Below are 24197 nucleotides of genomic sequence, written 5' to 3'. Positions count from 1 at the left end.
GCTTTAAATGTGCACCGCTATGCAAAAATATCTATTTGAAAGCATAAATTTAGTGTGTGTTTGTAGATAATCCTGAAACTGGAGTCCCTTTGGAAAGTACTGCAAACATTCAAGAGATTTGTGTTTTAGAAGTCTGTCCACCACTCTCACATAGGTTCATCTGAAAGGAGATTCTCTTAGATGGGATTAATATTAGATGTAGTTTTTAAAATATCTTAATTTTGTGATGAAAGAGGCTGCAGTGTGCATTTCAGTGAATAAAAATTTTTAAATGTCACTGCTTTTTTTTTTTAATATCCTTCCTTCTCAGGGTTGGGAGAGTACTTAGACACCTGCTAATAATAACCATATAGAGCACCATTCCTTGCATCTCAAAATGCTTTACCAGGTGATTGTATATATTGGTTTGATTTTACTAGTAGCAACTGAGACAGAAAGAGGTAGCGCCTTGGCGAAGACCACACAGGCAGGCAATAACAGACAGAAAAATAAATCTGACATCCAGTCCTTCCAGTTCTGTCAGCTGTGCCACACTAGCCCCCTGTATTCTAGAGCTGTGAGGGTCAACCATTTTGGCAAGTGTGCCATGAATTAGCCCTCCACGAGTACCGTACTGATCCCCTTTCCCCTACTTGATCAGCTAGGCTGCTTTCTGCTTCCTGTCCAGTGCTCCCTGCCCGATCCGCTGTTCTCCTCTTTGGTCCCTGGCCTATCTACCGCTGTGCTGGCTGTCCCCTTGCTGATCTGACATGTGCGGCACAGAGGCTACTCATTCCGTTTGTGGTGTGCGTACCACAGGTTGGCTGCCCCTGTTCCAAAGAACTAAATCTAGCCAATAATGGATACGAAAGATGAGAAGGGACCTTACCAGCAAGGTCTAGAGGCAAATCCCTGCAAAAAATCTCACTTCGCTTCTATCTGATGGGAAATGTCTTTGAGTCTCATCAGTGTGTTGCACCAGGACACTGTTTGCCACTTGTAATTAGTCTTTTAATATAGGTATATGATAAAATTCCAAATACCACCCTGACCTCCAGGCAGAAAATGGAGCTAGATTATAAGAAGTTGAGTATCTTTTTTTTTTTCTCCTTCCCTTGTGACAAGTTCTGTTGCTTCTACTGCATGTGATACAGATAGCTTCACCAATAATGTGAAGCTGAGGCGTGACTGTGACACACGCTCATCAATGTGCCTTAGCAATGTGAAACTAGGCTTGGAGTAGCAGTAATGAAACAGCCTTGTGCTTTACTCTGCTGTTTATATAAGCTAGGAGCAGGACAGAGACACTAGAGCTGTCTGCAGACTCGGAAGTATATCACTGTATTGGTTCATACTTGAAATTTATTATAAGGGTATTCAATAATGTTTTGCTTTTACAAAAGCGGAAGTTCTTCAAAATAGCGATGACTTAGGCCCTGCAGTCATCAGAACAGTTTTTTATTCACCACAGGCAAATGCATTGTTAAGCTCCACTCATTCCAGCTGGCACCAATTGGAAAAAATCATTTTGTCTGTACATAAAAGTGCCAAAATCATAATCTTGTAAACACGCAGAACTTCATATCATATGTGCTTGTGAAATTGAGATTTGGTTAAGCAACATATTGTCAGGGCTAAGAAGGAACATTTTTTTAAAGTTATTTTTGTTATTGTTCAATAGCACATCTGCCTTTTAAAGATGTGCAAGGGGTACACACAGATTGGAGCCCAAGGGCAGGGTTCGAATTAAACTTTGACTTTTGTTCGGGGGTCTGCAAAAAAAAAAAATGTAAACGGGTTCATTGATTAACATTCCACCTAAGTGAAGGAGCAATCTGATTGGAGACCCTCCCCCCCATGTTATGATTTTCAAATCTTGTAGGGAGCTCTTATCCCATATGGGGGGGGGGGGGGAGGGCTCAGCCTCCCTGAGCTCCCCCTTAATTTGCACCCTGCCCAAGGAAACACTGAACCCAAGCAAGACATCATTAGAGATCTTTCAAGTGGGTTTGTTGTGTAAAGACATAAACAGACAAGGTTTTTTGGGTAAATGTGATATCTTTTGTTCGACCAACTGAATAGTTGGAAAACTTTTCTTTGCAAGCTATTGGGCACAAGCACCCTTTTTCAGGCAGAGGGAGGGGCACCTGAAGAAGGGCATTTGTACCAGAAAGCTTGCAAAGAGCAATTTTCCCAACTATTTAGTTGGTCTAATAGAAGAGATCACATCTACCTGAAAGCTTGCAAAGAACAATTTTTCTAATTGCTTCATTGGTCTAATAGAAGAGATCACATAGTTTCATAGGTGCTAGGGGCTGGATCACTGGGTCCAGCCCCCCTGTACCTGGGGCTCCCCAAAGAACCTTGTCTACTTAGGTCCAGACCCAGATACAGGCATGGACAAACCGGGCAGCTGCCCAGGGCCCGGACAGAAAGAGGGCCTGAACATGGTAATTTGCTTCCCCGTTGTCTGATTTATTCTTATCATTATCTTTGGTGAAGGTGGCCCCGATACTAAAAGTTCACCCCGGGGCTGCCAGGGGCCTGGGGACGGTGCTGCCTGCGTTCTTAGCACACTACCCCCAAACCAGCAAAGGCACAAGGGCACGTGTGTGTGCATTCAGATGCAGCCTGAAGGGTAACCCAAGCTGCAAAGATCCAGCTGGGAGGGGACCCTACGTAGCAGTAAAAAAAGACGTGCCTTGCTTCTTAACAAAACAAAACAAAGCCGAGGCAAAGGCGTGTGCGAGAAGAGGAAGCAGGGATCCCTTGCCACCCGCTTCCCCATTCACGATGACCCGCACGCAAAACAGAGCGAAACAGCTGATGTCGGAAACCAATCACCGCGGCACAGCGGAGAAGCAGCAAAACCCCAGCAGCAGCAGCATCAGCAGCAGCAGCAGGCAAGGGCCAAAAAAGGGGAGCAGCCGCGGAGAGCATTAGGCGCCTCCTCCTCGTATTTCCTCTCACGCCCACTTCCAAGAGTGGAGGGGTTTTGCTTTCGGCGCCCGTCGCCCGGAGATGAAAAGTTAAAGCTGGGAAAGGAGTTGGCGCCGCGCGGGGTGAGCTGCTGCTTTTGATCTTCGTGTATTTTTTTTGGCCGGCGGGGGAGGGGGGCCGGTGTGGCCCCCCGCGGTGCGCGGAGGAGGGGACGGAGCGCGGCTGGGAGCGGCCGGGAAAACCCAGCGCGAGAGCAGGGGAAGGAGGACGCGGCGCGTGTGACCTGCCAGCGGCAGCGCGCAGGAACCTCCGGGATCTCCGCGTCAGCAGCAGCAGCAGCGGCAGCAGCCCCGGCGCTGTGCACGCATGGCAGTGCGTGTGTGTGTGTCTGTGTGCGTGTGTGTGCAAGGAGACGGGCCGCTGCAGGGGGGAGCGCGAGGCGCAGCCGGCGGGCCCGGCGCCCCTGGCTGCCAGCCGCCGGGGGCAGAGCGCAGCGCGGGGACTTCTCGCTGCGCGCTCGGCCCGGCTCCGCCGCACTTGTTTTTTGCCCTTTGTCTCTGCCTTCAGGCCCGGGGGGGCGGGGGAGCAGCGCCGGCTCGGGGGCTCCAGCTGCTGCTTCCCGGGGGCTCCCCCGCCCCTCACACGGGTCCCAGCCCGGCTCGGGGGCAGGGCCGGGGGCTGACGTGACTTGGACACCTGCACTGACAGGACCCCCCCCCGAGCTGGGGGGAGGGGCAGGAGGCGGCGGCGGCTCTTGGGGGAGGAGGGGGAGAGAGAGGGGACTTTAAAATTTTAGTTTATTTTATTTGATTTTGTTTTTGGTTTAAATGCCTGCTCGGAGCAAGGCTGCGCGCTCCCGCCCGCGAGGGAACCCCCTCGGTGACCCCTCCCCCCGCGGTGACCCTGTGCCCCCGCCCCGCCAGGCAAGGGAAGGGGGCGGTGCCGGGAGCCCCGATGACGTCACTGCCCCGGCCCGCTTCCTGCAATAGAAAGTGAGAGAAGGTAAACCCCCCCGCCCCGCCCCCCTCGGAACTGCCGCGTTCCCCCCCAACGGCCGCTCCGTGCGGGGGGTCCCCGCGGCCCCGCCCCTCCGCGGGGGTAGTTCCCTGCGCACAGACGTGTCCTCCCCGCCCCTCCCCCCGGCATGGCGGGGGCGGGGCCGGGGCAGCCCGGGCCGGGTCATGGTAGCGCTCGGCGCTGCCGGGGCGGGGAGGAGGTGCCGCCGCGCAGGGGTCGGGGTCGCCGCGGTTCCCGGCTGCCGCCATCAACCGCAGCAGGTTTGCAGCGGGCGGGGGGCAGTCGCCCCCTCTCCCCCTCCCCCCGCGCTGCCGGGGCCGCCCCCCGGGGGTGGGGGAGGGGCGGCCGCCGCCGGGGGCGCGGCGCTTTGTTCGGCGCGGCGCTGCGGAGGGGTTTTCCCGGCTCCTCCTCCCGGGCCCCGTTCGCGGCTGCTTTTCCCTTCGCAGCTCTACTCCGCTCCGCTCCGCTCCGCTCCCCTCGGCCGAGCACAGCAACCCCCTGGCCTGGAGCCCTCGTGGGGAAGGAGCCCTTTCACGCTCCCCCGGCCCCTCACGCCCCTGGGGCAGCCGCCGCCGCCGGGCCGCGGCGTGGGCGGGGCAGGAGGCGGTGGGACGGGCCCCCGGGAGCGGGTCTCGACCGCCTGGCGGGAGGAGCCGCGGGGCGTCCCCGGGCCCTGAGAGGTGCCCCCTGCCCGAGGGATCCCGGCCTCTGTTTGAAGAGGGCGTTTCAACATTCGTTGTTTGTTTTTTGTGCAATGGAGGTGCTCCCATGGGGGCGGTGACAGAAGTGGCAGATGAAGCCTTTGGGTTTTGAAGCCACCTTGGGCAGCAGCTTAACAGGGGGCCAAAGGGAGGCTTCGTGCTTAGAAGAAGTCGGGCTCCTTGCAGGGGTGCCTCACACTGGGATAGTAGAGGGTCCTGCCACCGGCTAGATATTTGGGGGGGGGGTGGGGTTATTTATTTATTTATTTAGCAAATGCAGATCTGTAAAGCCAAGTAATAGCCTCCTCCTTAACTGGTTTCAAAGCTATTAATCCATCTCTTAGTCTGTAGAGGGGATGCTCCTAGGGAAGGGTGGCATTGTTTGTATCTCTCCACAAGCACAGGGCGGTTCAGCGCTGAGGCCCCAGCGGTGAGGGTTGGCTGCACAGAGGCCTTGGCCTGCCTTGAACCTATTTAGCAGGGAGGTGATACCTTTTATTGGACTAACTGTATATGCGGAATAAAGTTAGAGGAGCTTTCCAAGGCTAAGTGCACTTCCATGCATGGTTGTTGGGCCCAGCTATACAGTTGGTCTAATAAAAGATATCCCCCCCCCCCCCCCGAAAAAAAGTAAATGCAATATCTTTTATGAGACCAACAAAGTAGTTGGAAAAAAGTTCTTTGCAAGTTTTCAGGCACCAACACCCCTTACTGAAGGTTGACGTTTTTGGCCACTGATATTGCATTCCATGTCACTTAGCTTTTTGAAGTGTAATCCCCTTCCCTCCCCCCCCCCCCCCAAAAAAATCATCACACTACTGGATGTAGTTGTTTTTATCTGGTACTTTATTATCATGACTCTTAGGAAAAGGGACGGTACAATCCAGCTTTTGTTTCTATAGCCAGTTCTTTCCTTCACACAAAGACAAGCATGAGAAACCTTTTAAAAGGAATGGCAACCTGGCATTGTAAATGCACAGCAACTTGTAGGCAACAAACTCTTGTAAACTGGTTTATTGATTTGCAGTAATGCAAATTGATGATGTCCTTAAAAAAATCAATTGGAAATCAAATGCATTATTTGTAATACCTTGAATGATAAAGATTCCACCTGCCTGCATATGCTTGCTTTCCCCTTTTCATTTGGAGCTGCTCTTCTGCTAATTACTCCAATTAAAGGGAAGTTGACAAGTCATGCTTATCTGTATTTACTTCTTGTATCTTAGGTTAAGCCTGGTTTTAATATTAACTGACTACTTGTGTAGTTTTTCATTCTCTTCAGTACGAAGATTGGGCTTATAGGAGTCAGTTTCACTTTTTAGTTCCCCTGAGACTGCAGGATACTATTTGTAAACAGCACAGGGAGTTGTAAAAATCCAAACACATTCATATCATTAAACTGTGAGAGTGTTTCTCTAGTCTTCAATTTCTTTTTTTTCTCTTAACAAAACTTGGAAAGAAAATCTGAATCTTGGCACTCAACTGAACCATGTAACTTTAAATATATGGAAAACCTTGCAGGATATTAAAAGGGTTCCAGTTCATATTAGTTGTTTGCATTTGGTAATGGTAATGTAGTTTCTTGCATGTGACTGGACTGCTGCACAAAGGCAGAGCTCTGTCGCAGCAGGAGTACTGCCTGTGTGCAAGAAAGTACCAGTTTGGGTCCCAATTCATGTGTCTTATGGTAAAGTTTGAAGCAAAGCCATCAGCAGAATCCTGCTGTACTTTGTCACCGCTGCAGGCTCCTGAGGGAACTGTGGAGGTGGAGGGTAAGCTTATGACCTTTCTGACCATCTCCCTTCTTCATAACTGAAAGTTCATTCCTGAGACTGAGTTGAGTGTAGGGCTTTTTGTAGGGGGAGGCAGGTGGGAAGATGCAAGTGACAAGTCCAATACAGGACATGTGATATTTTGAAGGAACTGATTAAATGGGAGAATTGTCATTTCTTAGCCTGGCAGTGACATCCTGAGTAACCTTGAGCACAACTTGTCTTATTTTTCTTATCTACAGGGATTAAAACAAGGTGTTTTGGGGAGTGTAAGAAAAGTGGAATAGATTTAATTATACATGATTATTTTGTGTAACAGTTTAGGTTTAAAAACCTTGTGTAACAGTTTAGGTTTAAAAACATTGGGATGAGTATTTCCATATTAACACTGTTTCAACTTTTATCTTTTTTTATTTTATTTTTTATTTATTTTTATTTAGCACATGGATTAATTGGTCTCCTGAGAAGATTTATGGTACTGCTTGCTTCACATTTCTGAGAGGAGAAGGTGGTCTACGAAACTAGAGGAAAATGCCTAGGACAAAACAAATACATCCCAGAAATCTGAGGGGTAAGAAGCTCTTAAGAAAACTGTGTTCCCAGAAAATTTGGAACTGGCTTTAGATTGGTTTTGAATTATCAATTTATTTTTCAAAGTTACTGTCAGAAAATATTTTATTTGCTAGCTTTAGGAGTAATCCATCAGAGGGCTGTAACTGCAAGAAATTAGTGGACTTTGTTCTTGTTGTTGTAGTTTATGCTCTGGGTAGCCTGTTTGTGGAAGTGCTTGATAGAGGCAGGACACTGTGAAAACAAAGGAAGGAGTGGTTCCGTGCACCAAAAAGTTTTTAGTCTTAAAAATACAGAAACAAGGGAGTGGGAGGCAGGATGTAACATATAAGCAACATGATCAGGGTGATGACAGGTACTTGTCTTAATAGATAGCAGCTTAGTAATTTTCTTTCAAGTTAAATTAAGTAAATTCCCCTCCCCTTCACATTCTTCAGTATTTATCATCCCTATCACCCACTCCCTTGCAGTAATCCCCTGTTTTGGGGTCTTGGGCCCAAGCTTCTACATAGACAAGTTATTAATTTCCTCAATAAATGAAATAAATATGTGGATGACTTTGGGCCCCAGTGTGGTTAGCTCATGTATAGGGGTCTTCCTTTGAATTGAGTCCCACTAGGGTTAATGGGGCTGTATATGGGCCTAGGGGTCTGCCCAGCTTGTCAGATTGGAGCCTTAAATGCATAATTAATCTCAGAAGTTGCTTTTGAGGAGGTATTAAAAGAGAGGGAAGTAGTTGGCTTTAAAGGTCAGCTCAGGAGGACTTACACTTTGCTTGAAATATGCTTGTTTCTCATATGTAACTATACCCTATATTTTGTCTTTCACAACATATTAAAACTGATGATAAAACCACAGATTTCAAACCTACTAGCATAGAAAGTCAAGGACAGATAAGGTACTTCAGACTGCTTTCAACTACACTTTAAAAAAAACCAAACCAAACCCCTCCACCTGATTTTTTAAGTTCATGATGCCCCTTTAGCAGGAAAAGACTGAAAAACACCCGAAGCGGGGGCGTACTAAGCATCCTATGCTAATTAGTCAGATTTGTGTTTAAAGGGCTTGGGTTCAGAGACGGTGAGAGTGTGTGTGTATATATACGTGAATTCATTTCATAGTAACATTTGTGCATGAAGGCTTTGTGACCATTGGGACTAAGAATCTCTCTTGCTGATTTACTGTATCAGTGTTATTTATGAAGTAGCCCACTGTATCTGATGTATTTTGTTTAAGCCTTCAATGCTAATCTTTAAAAAGGGCAGATGTGAAGGGTATTCAGCACCATTTCAAGATGATGGTGGTGGCTTCACTGCTTTTAAAACTTAAGGTTACCACATTTGACTGTTTTCTTGTTTTCTCAAGTCTTTTTTGTACACTTGATCAGAGCCAAAAAGCTGAATTACTTGTATAGCTGGAGTAAATGTTTTTCAAGTAAATGTTTAATATTAGTGACTTATTAAGAATTGTTTGATAATGATAAGTTTAGTACAATTGCAAAGGTAGAAAATGGCCCCTTGGATAGTTTTTTGAGTAACATGGTATTCATTTAAGTAAATGCGTTTAAAAGAAAAAAGCAAATTAAACTTGGAAGAGTGCAAGCAATGCATTAGAAAGGAAATGAAACCTTTGTGGTGTTCCCCATTCAAGTTGCCATTACTTCCACTTGTAACAGCCATTATTATCAAAGTTTCTAGTCTTCTGTAAGTAACTGAGTCTCTCAAATTAAGCTAAGGAATATACAAAGTGTAAAAGAAGTCCAGAATTCTTTTAGAACTTAGGTTGAAATATAGCACAAATCATCTTCACTGTATTAATAAGTATATGTACCTATGTCATCTTAAGTTATTAGAAGTGAAGGAAACTTAGTTTAGTCTACCTTTATTATTCAAGCTCTGCTTTTTCTTTTTTTCTACCCAGGTAATGAAGAAAACAAAAAGAAAAGTGTAAATTGTTAGATTAAAAAAAAAAAGTTTTTGAAAGAATTTGCAGGAAATTCCTCCTTAAAAATATCCATTGTAATTGGAATTTTAAAAAGGAGAAACTTTTTGTACTGTCTTGTTTTTCCAAAAGTTTGTTCTCATATATTTAATTTTTTGGTCAAATTAAAGTTTACAAACTCTTGTTTATTCAGAAGAGCCTCTAAAAGGAGTTGCTATGTTATAACCCATGGTAATTAGTCCAGTTAATGATTAAAACTGGAAAAAGAAGTTTATGGACTGCAAGGTTAAACTTCATACATTTTTAATAAATTACACTTTTATTGAAGGATATATTAAGATATTTTTACAGTGTTGTATGGAGAATGCCAGGCATGTTCTTTAAATTGCTTATAGCAACAGTTATATTACATTACTCAGCCTCTAAAGCAGGGAATCTCATCCATGCTACCATGGTGATCTGGGCTGACTTGAAATCCTTTCATGGGTGCCATACAGCGTTAGCACTGAAACACAATTCACAGAGTAAACTTAGAGATTTTAAATAGAAATCCATATTTGTGGTCTTTCTAAATTCTTTGCAGCAGAGAAACCACCTTATTATTTTTCTGTCATCAATATAAGTGAAAATTAAGAGCTGGCATTTTCTGAGGAGCACCGTGACTCCATCTAGGAGTGCCTTGGGTGTACCAGTGGTGCCTTGAATCTAAAAAGATTGAGAACCAGTGCTCTAAAGAATACACAAGTGCCACATTTGATTACTCACTTCCCTATTTCAACTTTGTGTCCTGCATGCCTCACAGCTGCCATCTGTCTTTTAGCTCTAACTGGACTTCTTCAGTTGATCAATATTTAACTAGTTAGAAGGATCACCACTGGACAGCTCTTGATACTGTTTTCTTCAATGCATCAAGCGTATTACTGTTATTGAACTCGCACACCAAGCCAGCTTGGAGTGAGCAATCACATGCAAGAATATAGCATTTATGTTGCTTAGTTTAAAAAAAAAAAAAAAAAAAAAAAAAAAAGAGTATTTCCAGATCTTTAATACTGGACTTCTCATATCTTGAGTTAACATGTGTTTTTAAAAAGTCGGTTGATTTATAATGTTGAGAAAATGACATGGTATCCATTTATATTATTTTAAATCAAAATTAAGGTAGTTGGTGAAACACCCTATGGTTTGTTTTTTTTTATGTTGAGGTCACTTTCATTTTACTCATTTAGTATTTTTGAGATACTGGGCAGCCATTTGCAGACTAGCAGAAACTCTACAGCACCCCGTGTTGAAGCATAGGTTTCTTTGTTTTGTTTTTTGTTTTGTGAGGAGTCTTTCTTCTCTCTTTTTTGGCATTCTCTTTTTTTTTTTATTTATAGATACATCAGTATAGTGTTTTACTGGTTTCATTTTATAGAACGGGAAAAATATAGCAAGAGGGCAGGACATGAAAAATACTGTGGTCATTCACATACCACACAACCCTAAACAAGATGCACATCTTGTTCTGCCTTCTCAAAACAAAGGAAAAAAAGGACCTTTTAGTCCTTAGTTTTTTTAAACAAACCATCCTTGTGTAAAACACTCACCCTAATTTTCAGTTGCTAATTTTCAGGAAAAAGGTGTATATGTGATGTGAATGACTAAGTTATTTAACAAGAACGAGATCATATAGTTATTTTCCTGATTATACAGCATTGGCATAACTGTGTTTGTTTTAATGGCGATGGCTTTGTTATACCCAAACAGTTTTAGTAAGGCATCTGCTACAATGTGCTTGTTTTTATCATTTAATTTCAGAACATTAATCTTGTTCTTCCTGAGTCTGTTTAGGATATATTCAAATGTGAAAAATATTACTACTATTTCTCAATGTTTTAGTCCGAGGCTAAGCTCGTGTCTGGCTAACTGTTGCTGATATATTCAGCACTGGAGATGAACGAAGTTGAGACAAATTATGTGTTCTTGCATCTCTAAATGGCATGGCTTGGATGTGTACACTACCAAAAATATATGATGCCTAACAAAATAAATTCCAAAGGCAGGCCTTGAATAAAACCCAACTAACCTCGGTTCCTGTTGGATAAACTGGAGGAACAATTCACAAACAATTTTTTTCAGCACCTTTTTAGCCTGATGAATGGTCCAGTGGGATATCATGACTCAGACCAAGAAACATCGGTGCACTAAGCAAGTGTATTGGAGAAAACAGCATGTTTTCCTCTAACAAAATAGGAAAAAAAGTTAAAATCATTAGGTGGTATACTGTAATTTCTAGGCATCTGAACAGCCCCATTGTCTTACTTGTTCCGTCTTTGCTATCATCACCATGATCATAGTTTAATTCATGTTGGTATTTTAGTCAGTTAAGTTAGAGAGAACCACTTTATTTGAGTTTACCCTGTATGTTTACACGGGGCAGACCAGGTTAGCCAGTTGTTACACAGATATAACAAACATTTTACAGAAGCAGTAATATATTCCCAGAAGTATGGTTCCACTCACTTTTAGCAGTATTTGATTGCACTTGGTTTTGCAGTCACAGAGCTGTGATGATCTACAACGAAAACGTTCTTTGCTTTTTGCTTGCTTAATTTTGTCATTAGTGGCTTTTAAAAATGTAAAGCTCATTGTGACCTGCATTGTGACCTGCATTGTGACCAGGCACTGTACAAATATATAACAAGATATTAAAACTTCGGTCAGTTCTAGAAATAATGAATTAGCTTCTTAATTTTTCAAAAGTATGAATTTGAAGTATTGTTAATGCCTTGTCTGCACAGTCAAATATTTTCCAGTTGAAGCAAATGACTATTCTGCCCATGAAGTTCTACTCCCAGTTGAGGTTTTAAGTTTGCATTTGAAATGTGACTGTAATTGGAAGCTGGATATATTATGCTGTAATCTAAATAGTAAACAGAAGTTTACCGGAAAGCTGGTTTTTCCTTTGACCTCAGGAGAGTTGAACATGTGTTCTGTTAAGTCATGAAACTGTAATTTAGTGGAGGTTCTTTTAGAAAGATTGAAATTAGAAACTTTTTGTAGCATGCAAATCGGCTACTGTGCCAGGCTTGCAAAGCTTAACTAATGGTATGTTTCAATCAAGTGCTTCGTACATACTTTTAGTTAAGAATAAATCATTAAAATATTCTATATTTGTATTTGTGGGTGGGGGGATGAATCATGTTTGGCTTCTGCATCTTACTACTTTTACTATCGCATACATATAATTTTGTTTAAAGGTATTTTTGTGAGGTGCTTTTTCTAGAGTTTGGGTACATTAATTATATTTTAGCCCCACACTGTACCTGTGCATAAGTGAGAGGTAGGAGAGCATTGCTGAGAACAGTGAGGCAGAGAGCATTAACTGACTTTCTTCTCTCATGTGCATGCCTATGGCAGAGCCAACAATAGAACTCTAAGCCACTGATCTCTGGTCTTGCGTTTAGCCGGAAGACGGTACTTTGTGATTTAAGTGTCCATAAACTGTACAACATTTGGGGTTTTTAACACCTTGGGTCATGTTGTAACTTTCTGTACTAATTGTGTTAAAATCTCTATGGAATTGGGGAATGGATGGTCTAGTGATTATAGTACAGACCTGAGGCCCAGGAGAGTTATGTTTAGTTTTGTGATCTATGAGACCTGAAACTAATGAGTTAATAGCTGTCTTTCTCTGTTTATTACTGGAGTATGGGCATGATGATGCTTAATTTTTTCCACTTTGTATTTGTCTTTTCTTTGTAGATTGTTAAGATCTTTGAGGCAAGCATAATTTCATACTTTGTATAAGTACAGCTCTTAACACAATGGGGCTGAGCTTGCTTGGGGCCTCCATTCATTACTGTAATGAAAATAACGTGTCCAATTGCATATGAAAATCTGTTAAAAGAGCACAAATGTTATTTTGTATTTTGAAAAATGAGATATGCTAGAATTAAAGCCTTAATGTGTGTCCCCTGTATGTATGCATTGGGATGGCATGTGTTCATGGCATTATAAACATCTTTCCACCAAATCCTGTCTCATTCAATGCATGAGATGTATGCTACTTCTAAAATGTAACCTTTGCCTAGTGAATCAGACTGCCTTGTGTTTGACTTCTGCATCAGTGGTTTCAGAAGTGGGAAATTACATAGGGAATTGTCAGGGGACTGCATGAGGGGAGAGAGAGAGCCTCGTAGTTAAAGCAGTTGAATGCTGGCCTGAAGATTTTGAATTCTTCCTTCTGCCTTTTGAGTTTCCTTGTGGTGCTGAGCAAGTCTCTTGGACCAAACTTTTCATAGTAGGCCATTAATTGTGTTTCTCATTTGTTCATGTACCCCAGCTGAGACACTGTGGAGAAGTTTAAAGTTATTCCAAGTGTAGTTGATCGATTGGAATTATGATTTGGGCACAAAATAGAATAAATTTACTAACTATTCTGAAAAATCCAGCCTTGTGGGACTCAGATTGGGGAACCATGACTAGCTAACACTTTTGACAGTTTTGCAATCTCTGTGCCTTAGTTGTCCCCCTCTAATGCACAGATGACAGTTGCACATTAATTCATTAATGTTTGTGAAGAACTCAGGTACCACAGTGAAAGCACCATATACAGTTGATGAAAACATTAATAACTTTTTTTATTCAGCATAGGATGTGCTACAAATAAAGCTTGGAGCACAGATCATCCTGTATATCAAGTTTATTTGCATAAACAACTTTAATTTTGGCATTCACTAATGTTTAAGTGCTCTACCTTACGTTAGCAATACATTGAAAGTGTTAAGACTGCAGTATCATAGCCTTTAAAAAAGGAAATGGAAAAACAAGCCGTTCTGTTACGTTGAACCGTACTTTTCCCTGAAGTGTTATTCACATTGGGATTGCTAGAATTGTATAGCACAGGCTTCTATCACTTTAGCTGAGAAGCTGGCATCAGTGGTAGCTTGATGTCATCTGTGAAGGAACAGCTAGAGAGGGATGAGACTTTGTTTCTTGTTGGTGAGTTTTACAGCTAGTTATTGACATGGTTTGTTTCCCATGTTTAAATTAGGGAAGCCTAGTTTAGTTCCAGGTTTTGGAAATGGTGTTTTTATTTATTTTAAAGCCTTCTGCCTATTCCAGTGCCTGACTGTCATCTCCTCCCCTCTCTCCACATGCATGAGCCCTGGCTCCTTTATCCTTCCTTGCCCTGTCTCTTCCCTCTGTTCCTAACCACTCTGCATGAAGTCTGAGAGCCTTGAACGGAGGAGACAGTTTTCCTGATCTTAAGTCCTTTGATTGGCACTGTGGAACTATCATGCACAGCAAAGGAGAAATTGAAGGGAAAATCCTGGTCTTGCCCTTGTACCTCTGGGGTGGCTCAGCCCATTCTGCATGTGGAAGTTGTGTGGAGCATGCTCAGAAAGAGGCTTTTTTGGCTAATAAGGTCTTTCTATTGAGCATGTGCATGCTACAGTTTTCTGGGGGCGGGGGTGGAGGGTTGTTGTTTTGGTTGTTGTTGTTTTTTGTTTTTCCTGGGGCCTTTCACCTGACCAAGTTAAGTTAAAGCACATTTTATGCTGGGACAGCAAAAAGCCAGTTTCTGATTCATGTGTGTCAAGTTTTGCTGTAAATTGTGGAGTCCTTTAGAGCTAATCAAGTGGCTGTAAGAATTTTTAACCTTTGGGGAAGGTGCTTTGTTTTACTACACTTAATTCTCAGGAAAAAAAAAAGAACAGCTTTTAACTCAAACTTAATGCAACAACAGAAAAACAGCTTCAGGTAGAAACCGAGCGTGGAAAATTTCAGTTAGAAACTTGGCAGTTATAAGCAATTAAAAACATAGAATGTGTTGGGTAGCTTTGAGTAGAGCTCTCACAGTGCTATCTTTGAGTGTGTGTCAATTCATATAAATTGCAGGGGGCAGGGTGGCACGGGCACTAAGGTGCACAGTTGCCAGCCCAGAAATCACAAGTTCGAGGCCATAGCAAAAAGTGTTCACTGAGTGATTCCAGCAAATCTGCAAATTCTGCTAAACTGTCACAAGGACACAAGAAGGGAAGGATGTAAGTTATACATGCATGCACTAACTAACAAGAGAAGAATGTAATACAGTCTAATATGATCTAATAGCTATAGGCAATGGAGGAGGTAGATGTTTGAATGAGACTTTAAAATAGTATGGGGGAGATGTAGATTAAAAAAAAAAAAGAGTAGTCCAGACTGTAAAGAAGTCTCTTGTTTCTCATTCTCAGTTTACACTCAGGATAAATGAACAAATTTACCTGATGTTATAGAGTTTTAGACTACTGTAACAGTAACTAAAAGACCTGGGGCCTAACTTTTATGACTTCATGGAGGAAAAAAAGAATAGTTGCAAACTAGGCTTTGAATACTTCTGAACCACGTGAAGTTATCTGAGAGTAGGGTCAAGAAGCAGTTGCTGCTTGTATGTGTAAGGAGGAGTGTGATAGAATTCAGCATATGCTGAAATCTGGAGATCTGAGAATTATGGAGGCCAATGAGAAGGGAGTTATTGGAGAAAATGAAAGCACAAATGAGGATTTCAGCAGAAGTTCTATGAGTAGTTCCATTAGAACAAAGAGTTTGCTCTGAGATCAAAATTAATTCGTTAAGCCTCTGTGCCAAGAAAACATTGCCTTGTAATTTATGACAAATCAGTAAATTTTTATTAGAGTGTTTAAAAGAAAATGGTCTAGCATAATATAGATGAAATGCTAGTTTAATAAAGATGTTTTAATGCTCACAACTCAAATAGTTTCTATTTTAGCAGCTAGTTGGTATATGACCTAATTATGTTGATATTTTTGGGAAAAATGTTATTTGAAAAGTAGCCACTCTTAATATGTAGCCATTAGTATTTATCATGTAAATAATGAAGTACCCAATAGAGTAAAACAGCTACCTGGAAACCTCTATTGAATATTATGAGTATCTGTACTTAACATCTTTCTGAAAAATAGCTAAGGTTTGTGATCTCAACTATTCCTTAATGGAAGGTCTTTTTTTCCTACTTTATGTTGGCTTTTCAGTTTTCAATTACATGTGAAGACAATGACCTGAATGAAGGTGAGTAAATTTGCAGATGAAGTGTAGACTTAGTCTGTTGAACTGTCCATTTGCACCTAGCTTAGTGTGTTATTTCACGTAGTTTCTGTGGTACTTAGCTTCAGCAGTTGCTGAACACATTTATCATTTTCAAAAACTTGTGACTTTAACTATTGTAAACTTTATTCGTTTAATACTTTTTTTTTTAATGTGCAGCCTGCTGGAAAAAAAAAAAGATTAGGTGTCAAAATGATGATGCCCAGAAGGTGTTAATTTGCAATGTAATTGTCTTGTGCAGAGAACATCCCCCCCCCCCCCCCTCCCTTCCCCATATCAGTTAGGAAAATCCTGGTTTAGATGATAAAACAATATGTGTATGTATACAGTATCCCTCACAGATACATGTATACAATACTAATGTATGCTCTGTGATAAAGCATCTGTCTGATACAACACACAAAACAGTAGCTGGGGAAATTAAAACCATTTTGATTTAACAGTAGCCCCACTTTGAACTCATCACAAAACTCCTTCCAGCTTAGTTGTTTATAGTCAAGAGCCTAAACAAATGAATATTTTTTTCACATTCTACATTTCTATATTTATTACATTTTAAATATAGTAAACTTCATTTGAGACTCTTCCAGTGTTCAAAGGATTTGACTTTCCTATGAGTTTACTAATGTGAAAAATGTTAAAAGTATTTCTGCTCAGAAATGTTAAAAGGAATTTCCAGAGCTGCTGTTCTTTCAAAGAGCTTGTTTCACTAATCTGGTAATTAAAAACAACAACAACAAAAAACAAACATACTCGTATTGGTGATCTCTTTTAGAGGAGTTTTAACTCTTATGTATTTAAAAAAAAAAAAGGAAAATAAAGATTTGAACTGCTGTTATAAATAGTGGATCTCAAGGTTTAATAAATTAAAATCGGTGAATAATAAGTCTGAAGTACTGAATAAAATGAACTTGGGAGAATGTAGTATTTTTTCTCTTCTATTCATTCCTTAAATATTCAGAATATTTCCAGTTTTTAAAAGTAAGAGCAGGTCAGGTATTCAGAATCTTCTGACACATTTGTGGGGGGAAATGGGGAAGCTCTTGTTTAGGTTACTGCTAAACAGATAGGAGATACTCTTTGTCTTGTAAAATATTTTAAATGCACTTTAAATTTCCTGTAGAATGATTGGCTCAGTGTATGAGGTGACTTAAGTAATTCTTTATGAAAGTCAGTAATGTAACCAGGGAATTCTGTTAATAATGCTGCATTGTGCCATGGAGAGTGGTGGTGTGTTTGTTTGTTTTTTTTGTTTGTTTTTTTTAATATTAAATGCAAGTGGACTGTTGATTCGGAAATCTAGGCTGCAGTGTGTTTGAGTCCTGCTCTTTATACTCAAATAACAACTGATTACTGGATTTAACAAATTTGAGCAGCCTGTTATGTGTATTCCTTTTAAGAGTCAACATAAACAAGTGATTGGTGGTTTAAGTAGTTGACAGACATTATTCTTTTGTAAACAAAAATATAACTTTTACCATAAAAAGTACATGACCGTATTTAGTTCCATCTTTGTATGGTCCAGTGCAGGCTGGATGGGCTGAAATTGCATGGTGAAAGATCTGGGGAGGAAACATTAGTGTTGTGGTATTATCCTATGACATAATATAGTTACCAACAGCTATAAAACGTGTGTGTGTGTGTAGTTATATATGTCATTGGATGAACCCTATCAGAAGTAGTAGTCATGGAATGACCTATCTGTACAGCATGTTTCCCTCTGATTCTAGTTGGCTTTGGGGGTAAGGAAAATGGTATATACTAATGCTGAGTACTGATGTTTTAACTAGTGAGCTGTATCAAATTGGAAGGGAGGTCAGATGGTTGCCTTAAGTTCTAGAGATGCTGGTGACAGAGCCAGATACTCTATAAAACCAAAAATGGTGTTGCAGTGTTTTCTAAATACTTTGAAGCTAAGCCCCTACCTGTTCAGTATTACCAGTGACCTTATCTAGTGTGGAGTAATATGTTTCTACAGAGGAAGGTACATAGAATTATTTTCCTTTTTTTTTCTAGAGTATTTTCCACAGAAGGGCTTTTGTTTCATCTGTCCAACAAACAAAACAAAATTCTAAAACAACCCCCCCCCCATATTAGTTTTATACTGTTTTAAATATATATCATAATACTTGCTACAGTTTTTGGACTCAGAAAACGTTTAGCTTTCTTTTAAATAGAATGAGATCGGGGCGACATGTAGGGGGTGCATGTGGGTGTATGTGCACAGACTGCACGTGGCGGTGCACCCCCTGCATGATTGCCCCTGGCTGCCGCTGCAGCCGGTGATACCTGCGAGTGACTGCTGCCCTGTGGTTGGTGGTTGCTCTCCCCCCCGACAGTGCCGGTGGTGCCTGCGGGAGCTCCCCATTTTATTGCAGCCGTGCCTCCCCATAGCTGCCGGGGGCATGTGCCGTTAATGAATGAGATCAGCCTCTGAGATAGAGGTGGAACAGAAACCAGGTATAGTTAATGTTTCTAAAATTCTAATACGGTACAGGACCTCCACCTGACGCAGGAGGTACACAGTCCCACTAGGGGGAATGCCTTATTGGACCTGGTATTGGCAATGGGGGATGATATGGTAGGGGACCTACAGATTGGTAGTCACCTGGGGGACAGTGATCACCAAATAATAGAATTCATCATAAGACGTCGAGTGGGTAAGGTAACTAGTAGGGTGAAAGTGCTAGACTTTAGGAAAGCTGATTTCAATGAGCTCAGGCAATTAGTCAAGGGCGCACTGCAGAGTAGGAGTTTTGAAGAGATGGGAGCCCAGGAAGGGTGGCTGTACCTTAAGGAAATGATCCTTCGGGCACAGAGGGAGATGATCCCGATGCGAGGAAAAACAGGGAAAGGGGCCAGGAGGCTTTCTTGGCTGACCAGAGAAATCCAGAGCAGCCTGCGGACTAAAAGGGGAGCATATAAAAAGTGGAAATGGGGAGAGATTACCAAAGAGGAGTATACCTCCTCCTCTCGCGCTTGTAGGGAGGCAGTTAGACGGGCCAAAGCTACCGTGGAGCTGAGGATGGCATCCCAAGTAAAGGATAACAAAAAATTGTTTTTTAGATATATAGGGAGCAAAAGGAAGGCCCAGGGAGGAACAGGACCCCTACTAAATGGGCAGAAGCAATTGGTGACGGACAGGGGGGACAAGGCTGAACTCCTCAACAAGTTCTTTGCCTCAGTGTTCCTAAGTGAGGGGCAGGACAAGTCTCTCACTGGGATTATAGAGAAGCAGCAGCAGGACGCCAGACTACCAAGTGTAGACCCTGAGATGGTGCAGGGTCACTTGGAGGAACTGGATGCGTTTAAGTCGGCAGGCCTGGATGAGCTCCATCTGAGGGTACTGAAGGCATTGGCTGACGTCATTGCACAACCACTGGTGGGAATATTTGAGCAGTCGTGGCACACGGGCCAGGTCCCGGAGGACTGGAAAAGGGCCAATGTGGTCCCCATTTTCAAGGGGAGGAAGGAGGACCCAGGAAACTAGGCCAGTCAGTCTCACCTCCATCCTAGGCAAAGTCTTTGAAAAAATTATCAAGGCTCACATTTGCGAGAGCCTGGCAGGACAAATTATGCTGAGGGGAAACCAGCACGGGTTCGTAGCAGGTAGATCATGTCTGACTAATCTAGTCTCTTTTTATGACCAGGTTACAAAACGTCTGGACGCAGGAGTAGGGGTTGATGTCGTATACTTAGACTTCAGGAAGGCCTTTGATATGGTATCCCACACCATACTGGTGAAAAAGTTAAGAGGCTGTGACTTGGATGACTACACAGTCCGGTGGGTGGCGAATTGGCTAGAGGGTCGCAACCAGAGAGTCGTAGTGGATGGGCCGGTATTGACCTGGAAGGGTGTGGGCAGTGGGGTCCCGCAGGGCTCGGTCCTTGGACCAATACTCTTCAATATCTTCATCAGCGACTTGGATGAGGGAGTGAAGTGTACTCTGTCCAAGTTTGCAGATGACACAAAACTGTGGGGAGAAGTGGACACGCTGGAGGGCAGGGAACAACTACAAGTAGACCTGGACAGGTTGGACATATGGGCAGAAAACAACAGAATGCAATATAACAAGGAGAAATACAGAGTGCTGCACCTAGGGAGGAAAAATGTCCAGCATACCTACTGCCTAGGAAATGACCTGCTTGGTGGAACAGAAGCGGAAAGGGATCTTGGAGTCCTAGTGGACTCCAAGATGAACATGAGTTGTCAGTGTGACGAAGCCATCAGAAAAGCTAATGGCACTTTATCGTGCATCAGCAGATGCATGACGAACAGATCCAAGGAGGTTATACTTCCCTTCTATCGGGCACTGGTCAGACCGCAGTTGGAATACTGTGTGCAGTTTTGGGTGCCACACTTCAAGAGGGATGCGGATAACCTGGAGAGGGTCCAGAGAAGGGCCACTCGTATGGTTAAGGGATTTCAGGCCAAGCCCTATGAGGAGAGACTGGGGCACCTGGACCTTTTCAGCCTCCGCAAGAGAAGGTTGAGAGGCGACCTTGTGGCTGCCTATAAGTTCATCACAGGGGCACAGAAGGGAATTGGTGAGGTTTTATTCACCAAGGTGCCCCCGGGGGTTATAAGAAATAATGGCCATAAGCTAGCAGAGAGCAGATTTAGACTGGACATTAGGAAGAACTTCTTCACAGTTCGAGTGGCCAAGGTCTGGAAGGGGCTCCCAAGGGAGGTGGTGCTCTCCCCTACCCTGGGGGTCTTCAAGAGGAGGTTAGATAAGCATCTAGCTGGGGTCATCTGAACCCAGCACTCATTCCTGCCTATGCAGGGGGTCGGACTCGATGATCTATTGAGGTCCCTTCCGACCCTAGCATCTATGAATCTATGAATATAATAAAAGGTTCTGTCTGCCTGTCCATAACGCTTCTGGGCAACTGCACATGCACTGCCAAAAGGGCAGGCAGTGATTGGCTGGGCTGTGTGGCTGTCTGAGCAGTGGGGTTTCCCTCCCGCCTCCCTGCCAGAGGGCAAAATGGGATCATGGTGGTGGCACCCCCCATTGCCCAGCTTGGACAGCCTGCAGGGAGGGGGAGGTGGTGGGCAGGGACGTGGGGAGGCAGGCAGACGCAGTCCAGGTGGACCCAAAATGGTGGGGGGGCGGGGCTGGACCTGAAATGGCATGGGGGAAGGAGAGGAGTGGGGTTGGACCAATGGGGGAGCAGGGTCAGACTGAAGCAGCAGGAGGGAGGAAGCAGGGTCAGACTGAAGCATGGTGTGGGGAGAGTGGTGTTGGACCGAAGTGGCGGGGGGCTGGGGGGGGGGGGGAGGAAGGGGTGGAGTGGGGTCTGGATTGAAGCAGCGGGGAGGGGAGGGAGATGGAGGGCCGGATTGAAGTGGCGGGGGTGGAGGGGGACAGGGCTGGACCTGAAGTGGCTGGGGGGAGCTGGGCCAGACCCAAAGCTGCAGGGTGTGGTCGGGGTAGAGTGTGGCTGGACGAGGAGTGGTGGGGGTGGGGGAAGGGTGGGAGGGGCAGATGCGGGGCTCCATCCCCACCATCCCCCCACCCAGTCATTGTTGACGAGCAATTTGCTAGTCTATTAGAAAAGTGTTTTCATAACTTTCTGCTATTTCTTTTTTGATTCTATGTAATAAGCAGTATGAGTTTTCCTTAACTATTATAGTTAGTTGTTTCTCGGAAATAAGATCTCAGAGGTACCTTTTTCTGTGACGATGCTTTACTAACTGGCTTAGCCAAAAATCTGCTGAGTTTTTTTTATTTTATAATGTTTTCCTTTTTAACTAAGTGTGGTATCTTGGGCACACTTACATAACAACTACATATATAATTTTGTGTGTATGTATATATGTAATTTTTAAAAAAATTATATGTGGTTGTTGTGTAAGTGTGGACATGTGCATGCACATTTCAAATGCCATTGTACAAATACATTTTGTTTTCTTCCTTTCTCTGAGATTTAATGTAGTAGCAATGTAACCTAGCCCAGTGATATAACTTTGATATATAGTAGTAATTATTACTACGTTTTGAGTGCATAACACATTTTTTTTTCCCCCTCAAATTTAATAAATTATAATTTATTGTGTGGGGTGTGTTATAAATATTCATGATCCTGTAAAACAACATTTCAGATTAGCATCACAGTTGAATTTGAGCATGTTTGTTATTTACTATTCTGCCTAAGGGTTCTTGTCCCACAATCAAAACTCTTTTTGTACTGGGTGCAGCATAGGCCTGCAACAGAAAGATTATCCATGCCCCCAGAGATCGCTTGCCGTGTAACTACTGGCTGATTATAATTTTTAAATCTTGATCTGCACTCATAGTAAAAGTTGGATCTTCCATTTTTTTCAGTGTCTGTAGTTGTTTGTTACTAATAGTGGGTATTCTTAGAAGCACCAAGATTTGTGTGCAGGTTCATAATTCCATTCTTATTTTGGCTCTGTGCTTCTTACACTTTTACTGACGCTTACTGACACTGACACCGTTACTCTTTCGTACACTTTCATTTTGGAAGTATTTGTAAAGTTCATTCTGAGATGTATCCATATTTAAAGTATTTTTCCTAACATTCTTTTGCATCGACGTACTTCTATGCACCCAGCAAGGCAAAATAACTCCGGTAGGAACAGGGTGGGATGACAGTGTCTGGAAATTCCTGGTAGTTTTAATGAGAGGTTTGGACTAAGATCAAGGACAGAATATGGCCTTTATGTAGAAACTATACTTTTAATTGAGATTATTTTTGTGTTTTGTTTCATTTTCTCTGCATCTTTTTTCAAAGTATGTATTTTCCTATTCAAAGACACTGCTGTATTTGCCCCTTGTTCCTTTTCCTTTCCAACCTGTCTTCTGCTTTTCACTGTTTCTCATCTCTGTCTGTTCTTTCTCTGATTTTTTGCAGTAACTTCCAGTTCCCTTCTCCCTGTGGGCACTGTGTCTGCTCCTTTCCTGTTCTGTCAGCTAAAGTGATTGGCATTGTTGGTTTAATGGGCATCTAGTAAACAGGGAAATCCACTGTGCCTGTTTATATATCCTTCAAAAACTTGTTTTAGTTATTAGAAAATTTACTAGAGTAAGTCTCGTTATGTGGTTCGTCCTCCTTTAAAATATGAGATATGCATATTGGTTATTCATATAGATGTTCATATTTTTATTTATACATGGTTACTTTCCACATAAAATAATTCTTGTCTGGTAATTAAATTTGTTAAAGGTCTTGTTGAAAAAACAAAGGAATACGCCAGGAATAACGTGGCCGTAAAATATTTGGAGAAAGTAGGACAAGTAACCAACCAGACAACAACATGCTATGTTAAGAACTATAATTCAAAGGCCTGCGGAGTGAAATCTGTAACTTGCTCAAGAGGCAACAAGGAATTCATCTTCACTATAGTTCAAAGTTAAATTAATTATTCTCAGTTTGAACATATATAAGCTAATTTATTTGGAGGAAAGAAAAGATCAAATATGCATATGATTGCATTTAAAATGTATGTGTAGCTGGACAAGCATCTAAACATGCTTATTTGGATGTATAAATTAACAATGACTGATTTTTCAAAATACAGTTATGTTTGTTTAGTTTATATAAGGCTTATTTATTTTTTCCTTCTTGTGAGTTATTTTAGTTCTAACAGTTTCTGTTTGTATGTGCAAAATATCTGATCTTTTAAAATACTGACCAGATATATACCACATTTATGTGCCTGCATTATAAATTTGCTCCTATTAAAAGTTCTGTCTCTAACGCTTATAGTTGACTTTATATAGAAGAGAGAACATCTGTTAGATTTGGGTGCCCCTACATCTGATGGCCTTCATTTCTTCCATAGGATTGTGTTAGAGTGAAGTCAGGCAGTCTAGATATTTTCTAGTGAACCATGGTGAGTGTATTTGGCTTAGCATTAAAAGCTTCTAGATGTTTAATTTTTTTTCAACTGAGAATTCAAGCTTTGCACGACATTAACAATAATGAGTAACATATTTGTCTCGTGTGTTTCAAGATTTTAATTTTAAACGAGATCTAAAAATCCCCGAACGCAGGTTGCACCCTGAAGGTTAATGCTTTATTGGCAGAAAATAAGACCTTTAAAAAGGAGTTTGCAGTGGGCAGTGTTCCCCAGAATGGAGTTCTGGTTAACCATGGCTTTTTTCTCTTCCTCTGTTTTAAAAACAAAAATGGTGGACACTTAGAATCTTTCTGGTCT

At 42.4% G+C, this 24197-nt stretch overlaps 1 protein-coding gene across 5 annotated transcripts in view; it reads left to right on the top strand.

The window, feature by feature from the left end:
- Nucleotides 1-2754: 2754 nt before the first annotated feature.
- The window catches only part of HIVEP1 (HIVEP zinc finger 1), a 204361-nt gene continuing 182918 nt past the window's right edge, over nt 2755-24197 (top strand). For 2 of the 5 annotated variants that reach the window (XM_059724427.1, XM_019494867.2), the window contains exons 1-2: nt 3980-4196; nt 6850-6980. In XM_059724427.1, the coding sequence (XP_059580410.1) occupies nt 6941-6980 (40 nt within the window). In that variant the 5' untranslated portion in view covers nt 3980-4196; nt 6850-6940. Of the gene's footprint in view, nt 3042-3979; nt 4197-6849; nt 6981-24197 lie in introns of those variants that run through there. The other 3 variants (XM_059724426.1, XM_019494864.2, XM_014611588.3) reach the window with 3 other exon arrangements.

This window comes from Alligator mississippiensis, chromosome 3, assembly GCF_030867095.1.
Source record: "Alligator mississippiensis isolate rAllMis1 chromosome 3, rAllMis1, whole genome shotgun sequence".
Taxonomy (NCBI): Eukaryota; Metazoa; Chordata; order Crocodylia; family Alligatoridae; genus Alligator; species Alligator mississippiensis.
The sequence above is the reverse complement of the archived record's forward strand: the minus strand, read 5'-3'. Positions and strand labels throughout refer to the sequence as shown.